The sequence below is a fragment of the Molossus molossus genome, unplaced genomic scaffold (assembly GCF_014108415.1).
Source record: "Molossus molossus isolate mMolMol1 unplaced genomic scaffold, mMolMol1.p scaffold_m16_p_35, whole genome shotgun sequence".
Classification (NCBI taxonomy): Eukaryota; Metazoa; Chordata; class Mammalia; order Chiroptera; family Molossidae; genus Molossus; species Molossus molossus.
Window position 1 is genome coordinate 167,588 of NW_023425372.1, and position 6,759 is coordinate 174,346.

Below are 6,759 nucleotides of genomic sequence, written 5' to 3' on the forward strand. Positions count from 1 at the left end.
ACAGGAGGCATGTCGCCGGCTGCCCAGACACAGAGCAGGCGGAGGGGCCGGGGCTGGTGGGCGGGGGAGGGTCTCTGTCTGTCCAGTCTGTGCCTGTCTCGCTCTGTGCACCTGTCCTCTTCACGTACCTGCCCAGGTGAGCCTAGTTCTGGGCGGGCTGATTCCTGGAAGGCCAGAGGCAGGTGTAATTTTAGTAACTGACTTCCTCTTCCGCACGTCCCCCTACACCACAGCCCGGACCTGAGTGGACTGTGCAGCTGGGACATGAGTGGGTGGCAGCCAGGAAACCCACAGCCTGGTCAGTCACAGCCACGGATGGCCCTCGGGTCACAGCTGCCGCACTCTGAGCACCTCTCAGGGACACTGCACAACTGTGCCCAAGCTCCAGGCCAAGGTGGCCCAGACTTTCCCTAGGGTTCTTGCTGGGGGCAGTAGGTCTCCCCACCCAGGAGGAAGCTGCCCATGGAATTTGGGAAGGAGATCAAATTGGATGCTGAGGATAAGGCTCTCGGGGGTCGTCTGAGGGAACCCACAAACCCTTAGGCCTAGCCCCCCAGCCATGTATGCCTGTGGGCTGGGGAGCGTCCCCCTGTATGGCCTAGTGCCAGAGAGGGGCCACAGGCACGAAGGAGCACCAACCCACACACCCCTAACTGGGGGCAGGCATACGTCCCCATGATTTCATATAAGGTCCGGCGTAGCTCAGCAGTTAGAGGGTCGGCTCATGGACCAATGAGTTGCGGGTTTGATTCCGGCATGTACCTTGGTTTCAGTTCATCCCTGGCCCCGGTGTGGTCGTGCCAAAGGCAACCAGTCGATGTGTCTCTCTCACATCTATGTTTCTTTCTCTCCCTCCCACTCTATCTGATGAAAAACAGAAAAATATCCTCGGGTGAGGATAAAAATAAAATAAAATGTAAAAGGTCCATGGCAATCCCTTGTCTCATCTGCTTGGTATCATTGACCCTGGAGCTCCGTCTGTCCAGGCCACTGTAAGAAAACACCACAGGCTGCAGCTCATCAGCAACAGAAATGTATTTCTCACAGTCCTGGAGGCTGGGGGGCCCAGATCACGGTGCGGCAGGCCTGCTGTGGGGGCAGCGGTCTCCTTGGTGTCCCCACGTGGCCCAGAGCAGCCGGCTCTCCCCTCCCCCCTTTGGCAAGGGCACGAATCCCCTCCTGAGCTCCACTCTCATGACCTACCCGCCCCCAGAGGCCCTGTCTCCTCATGCCATCACCTTGGTGGTGATGCATTTGGGGGGACACTTTCTGTCCACCCTACCTGGTACCAACTCAGGAGAAGTCTGGCCCAAGCTCGCCAACTCCAGGATCAGATAGATCAGAGAGCTCAGCTCCTGGGATGGTGCCCTCACCTCTTAACTCAGCGAACCGACCCCTGGGGCCCACTCACGAGCCTCCGCCTTTCCTGCCGCTGAAGCAGCAGAAGGAATAGCCTGCACCAGCCGCAGGCACCCTGTCCACCAGGCATCTCACTCAGGGCCCCTCTCCCAGGACCGGCTTGGCCGAGGCACGCCTAACACCTGCCTGACCTGGATGGGCAGGAAAGCCCACATCCGGGCCCTGACGGGCCTGGGGCCTTGAAAGACAGTAAGAGGGTCAGGAGCTGGGGGTGCTCAGGCTGGAGCGGGCCAGCCCCTGGCCCTCTGGGTGGGGATGTTTGGCCCAGATTGTGATGAGTGCAGAAGTTGGGGGATGGGTGTGGGGGCCAGGAGATGATAATGGTGTCTCCCAACAACTGGGGCTGCTGGGACAAGACCAGGGGTGCTGGGGGAGCCATGAGGAGGGGAGGGGCCGAGCTGGGGAAGCCCTTCCCCCACCACCAGGGTGAGGATGGGGGGCGGGAGGTGGGAAGATACTGCTGGCTGAGGTTAATGACCTCCCTACTGTGAGGTCAGCGCTGATGAGGGCCAAGCACAGGGCCTCAGGCTCCCAGCACTGACCTCCTACTCTGCTGAGCCAGCACCCCCACACAGACCCTCACTTGCAGTAGAGGTCCAGGGGTGAGCCCAAAGCCACCAGGTGACTGGTGGGTGCTGGGGTCAGGCGGGTACCCGGAGATGACATCTCTGAGGCAGCAGCAGCCAGGTGCTTTTTGGTAACCCTGGATGCAGGCTGCAGAAAGGGTCCGGGTGGCCCTGGCCTGCTGGTGTGGCTGGCAGGGCAGCTGAGGCCAAGCTACCTAGGGTGCTGGGCACTGGAAGTCCCAGCAGGAGTCTCCCACACCTGTCCTTGTTAGAATCCTGGGGCCTGCGCACCCTCAGCCCCTCTGCTCCATTCCAGGCTTCCTCATCAGTTCCTGCCACAGAAACAATCCCAACCCTGCCTGGATGCCACAGTGGGGGCGTGAGCTTGGCTGGGCAGCACCCGCCACCGGGACTTGCTGGGAAACCGCTTCCGGATCAATGCCAGGCCCGGCCCTCTGCCCACCCCAGCTTCAGGGCTGTTTCTGGGTTATTCTTGCTTTCATTGCAGCCCTCACCCAACTCCTCCACAGTCCCACCCTCCCGAGGGCTCGTGGTGGTGACCCCTGGGCGGCTGTGGCCGTATGTGCTTATTGCTATTGTTATTTATATTTATCTTAAATTTTACATACTTCTTGTTATTTATTGCTGCATAACACATTAACCTACAACTTAGCACTAAGACCACCAGCACTCACCCTCCCACAGTGTCTGGAGAACAGGAATCCCGGAGCTGCTCCCGGTGGGTCTGTCTCAGGGACTCCCGCCCGGAGGCTGCCCTGAGCACGCCCGCCACGGCTGGGCTCGTCCGCAGGCTGGACAGTGCCAGAGGCTCTCCTGCTCAGCCCACTGTTACAGCTGTGACAGCAGGTCCCCAGTCCACGCTCTGCTGGTCTCCCAGAGCGAGTGGTGTCAGACGGACAGACAGACAGAGCAGGCACCACTTGCAACCTGATCTTGAAGAGACAGCCCATTGCTTCTGCGGGAGCCTCCAGATGGGGACGTACACTGGCTGCATCCCAGGTGGAGGGTCCCTGGGGGCCTTTCAGGAGGCTGTCAAACCCAGGGCCCGTTTCCTCGCCAAGGGTGCATCCCAGGAGGGGGAGCAGAGACGGAGCAGCCTGGCACACCTTTGGTGGGGAGCCGTCCCAGCCCCTCCCCCCCTGCACATTTCCTGGGCTGATTCTTACTCCAGACTTCACGCCTATGACTTGCTGTCATTGTTTGGTCCCCAAGCCCTGGCCCCACAAGCAGACAGACTGACCCAGACAGACAGGGCTCTGACACCCAGAGGCACATCCTCTGACAGTGCACATTTACTCCGAAAACATTTATTGACCCTTGGTTCTCTCGGGAACCAGGCTGGAAGGAGGCCAAAGATGAACAAGACATTGCCTTCCATTGAGGGGAAGTGACTAAGAGCACCCCCCCTCCAGGAGGAAGTCCTGGTCCCTCCCCGTCCCCTCCACATGCCTGGAGTAGGTGCTTCATCCCTACTTAGCAGGAAGTGTCTGCAAGACAAAAGCCAAGATAAAAATAGCTGGGGTGGAGGGTGAAGGGACCAGGGAATGACCCTGTGCCCGCCCCGCCAGAGGCAGGGGGAGAGGCAGGAAGTGGGAGGGAAGGAAGAGTCCCCAGTGGGGGCTCCGTGGTTTGGGCCCCAGCTCTCCCCTGGCCCAGGGCAGATGTCCAGGCTGGTGCGGGGAGGGGTGTGCTTCCTTCCACAGCTGGAGACTAGACTGCTGCTCCTGAGACCCAGCTGCCCTCAGCTGCTAGAAGGCGCAGCCTGGGGAGAGCCCAGGACAACCCCTCTGTGCTGCCCGGTGCTGCTCTCTGCCCAGGGCCCTCCCCATGGGGCCCAGCCTCAGCTCCCTGTGCTTCTCAGACTTCCCTGACCTAACCAAGGATGACACCCCTCCCCCAACCTCCTGGCTCCAGCTTTCGTGCAAATTGATTGATTAGGTCAGTGTGGACTGAGCGGTTCCAAGTGTGGGGTCCAGCTCTGAGCAGGCCCTGACTTATCCCCCTACCCACCCAAGGCTCCACAATCCACACCCTCAGGTCTTCCCCTTCCTTCTGCACTGGGGCCCTTCCTGAGCTCCCCTCCCCTAACCAAGCTCCCAGCCCCCCCAGTACAGACCCTCCTCAACCCTCCTGCTCAGGTAAGCCCATGGCACAGACGTGGGAGGCATGAAGGAGGAGCAGACTAGCGTGACTCACTGCCTCCTGGATGGGCCTGGCCAGGCAGCAGGAAGGCAGGCAACTGTCTGAATCTGAGCAGCGGTTGGGAAATGAATGTTGGCTCGGCCTCAGGCGGGCTCAAAATGATACATTCCAGTCTGGGCTTGTGTAACTGGGACCACCCCCTCATCACACCTGGAGCACAGCGGACTCCAGGGCCAACATCCCATGCTGCCTAGTATCGCAGCCTTGTACTGTAGGGCTGACACACAGCAGGTGCTCAGGACAGATGCTTGGCAGGATGAACCCCCGTCGTCTCCCGTGGGTGGGGGGATAAGGGCCCAGCCCTCCCAGAGCAAGGCCAGACAGAGCAGCACTGGACTCTGGTGGGAGAGCACCTCCCGGACTAAGTGCCCCGTGCCTGCCTCCCCCGTTCCCTGCCTGGGCCCCTGATGCCCTCTCCTGCTGGCACCCCTGTCCTGGGGAGACCGGCCTGGAGCAGGCTCTGTTCATGGAGGAGAGGTAGAGGGTTTGGTGCAGAGCGGTGAGAACAAAGCCGGATGTGGATCAGGCCGGAACTGAAGCTTCAGGACAGGTCACCCCTCAGCTTGGCTGTGATAACAACGATAAAATGCACCTCCCCACCTTCCAGGGCCCCCAGGAGTGGGAGCGGGAAAGGTGCCTTGAAAAGATTGCCCAGCCCTGGCCGGTGTGGCTCATCGGCCTGTGGACCAGAGAGTCCCGGGTTCGGTTCCCGCTAGGGGCACGTACCCGCCCCCCAAAAAAAAGATTGCCCAGTGATGCTGAACTAATGTTTCCCAACCCTGGGATACATTCTGGAAAACAGGGCGACTGTCACCTTCCGGCCTGAGCATCCTGGGGGACCTAACACCCCCACTTCAAGGCGGGTCGTGGCTCCCGCCCAGGTGCGGGCAAACGCAACGCCCGGGCGGTCCCACACGGGGGCGCACCTGCCGGAGGGAGGGGCCCCGCGCAGGGCGCAGCCTGAGGCAGGGGGCGGAACCGCGCAGAGCCCCGCAGCCCCCCACCACACCGCCGAGGGCCCCAGCCCTACCAGACTAGACCCTTCGCTGAAAGCACACAAACACACACAAAACTCTCGCTGCGGCCTCTGGAGATAAATACTCCCTGGTACAGTCTCAGCAAAGGCTTCGGCCCTAAAACGGGGCGGCCTCACCGCAGCCACGGCCTCCAGGGCACACCCCGGCCCTGCAGCCCCGCCAAGGGGGCGGCGGGGGGCGCCCCGGTCAGAGCCTGCAGGAGCGGCAGCGCGAAGGCGGCCCCGGGGCGCAGCGGGGGGAAGGGGCCGTCGAACGCCGGCAGCGGGGGGCTGCCCACGTAGACCTCGGGCGTGGGGACCTCCGCGGCGGGGGGTGGGGGCGCCGTGCGGCGCGAGGGCCCCAGCTGGCCCAGGCAGGCCGCCAGGTGGCCGAGCAGGCGAGAACGCACGTCGGCCGGGACGTCCTCGCAGCCGGCCAGGAAGCGATTCACCTCGGCCAGGCACTCATTGAAGCCCGCGCGGTACTTGCCCAGGACGGCGGGGTCGGCGCTGAGCGCGGCTGCGGAGGCAACGGGGACAGGTGGTCGGCGCCCGCGGCGCAGGCCCCGGCCCCCGCGCCGCCGCGTCTCACCTGTCATGTGCACGCGCCGCACGCTCCGCAGGTGCCTCACGGTCATCTCCAGGATGTCCGCCTTCTCCAGCTTCGAGTGCCGGGCGCTCTGGGGGCAGGGCCGGCGGTGGGCGGCGGGCAGGCCGGGGCGCGCCCACCCCGCGGGCTCCGCGCCTCGGGCACGCGACCTCACCCCCGCCCCGACTTACGTCTTGGCTGAGGGCGTCCAGGATGAGGGCCTTGAGCTGGGCGAGGCTGGCGTTGACGCGCGCTCGGCGCCGCTTCTCCATGGCCGGCTTGGAGGACTGAGGGTCGGACGGTGGCTGAGCCCCGCGCCCCTCCGTCCCCGCCCCACGCCGCCCACCCGGGCCGACCCGGTCCCACCTTCCGGTGCTCGGCCGCACTCCGGGGCTTGCTGGGGGTTCGGCGGGCGCTGGCTGGCTCTGCCGCCGGCGGCGAGGCTCTCGGCCTGCCCGGCGTGTCCGCAGGCATGGCGAGGCCGTGCGCCGCCCGGTGCCCGGCGGGGCGAGCCGCCAAGGGCCGAGGGCGAGGTGCAGGGCGTCCCGAGCCTCTCCGGCAGGCGCCAGGCCCGCGCGCGCGTCGCAGCCTCCCGGCTATTTAAGGAAGAGCCTCAGCGGGGTGTGTGAACCCCTCTCCGCATTCTTTCCCACACTCGCGCCAGCCAATGCGCGGCTGCGCTCCTCCCTGCTCCCCCGCCCCCCGCAGCCGCTGTCAGTCACGCCTGGGCTCCGGGCCCACCAACCCCGAGGGCGACAAAGGGGAGCGGGAGCACCCCGCCCGCGCCCGCCTCTGGCACAGCGGGCACAGGCGGGAAAACGCCGCGCCGCCCCCGCCCCCGTCGCCTGCCGAGTGCGCGCCAGGAGGAGGCCTCTCGGGCCGGCCCGGCCGCGCCCTCCGGGGCTGGGCGGAGTCGCCAGCTCCCCAGCGCGAGCGGGAAATCTGAA

At 64.4% G+C, this 6,759-nt stretch overlaps 1 protein-coding gene across 1 annotated transcript; it reads right to left on the reverse strand.

The window, feature by feature from the left end:
- Positions 1–873: 873 nt before the first annotated feature.
- HES4 (hes family bHLH transcription factor 4) lies at positions 874–6,286 on the reverse strand. The gene is made up of 4 exons (XM_036281496.1): positions 6,179–6,286; positions 6,004–6,099; positions 5,816–5,903; positions 874–5,743 (listed from the first exon to the last, which is right to left on the reverse strand). Exons 1-4 carry the CDS (start codon positions 6,284–6,286, stop codon positions 5,358–5,360), a joined length of 678 nt encoding a protein of 225 aa, XP_036137389.1. The 3' UTR covers positions 874–5,357.
- Between the last annotated feature and the right edge of the window lie 473 nt (positions 6,287–6,759).

Excerpts from the sequence above, each read along its gene's own strand:
- HES4 (XM_036281496.1), bottom strand. The coding sequence starts at position 6,286 with ATGCCTGCGGACACGCCGGGCAGGCCGAGAGCCTCGCCGCCGGCGGCA. Across the intron at positions 6,100-6,178 it reads GTGCGGCCGAGCACCGGAAG|TCCTCCAAGCCGGCCATGGA; the intron begins GTGGGACCGGGT and ends TCCGACCCTCAG. Across the intron at positions 5,904-6,003 it reads TGGACGCCCTCAGCCAAGAC|AGCGCCCGGCACTCGAAGCT; the intron begins GTAAGTCGGGGC and ends CCCTGCCCCCAG.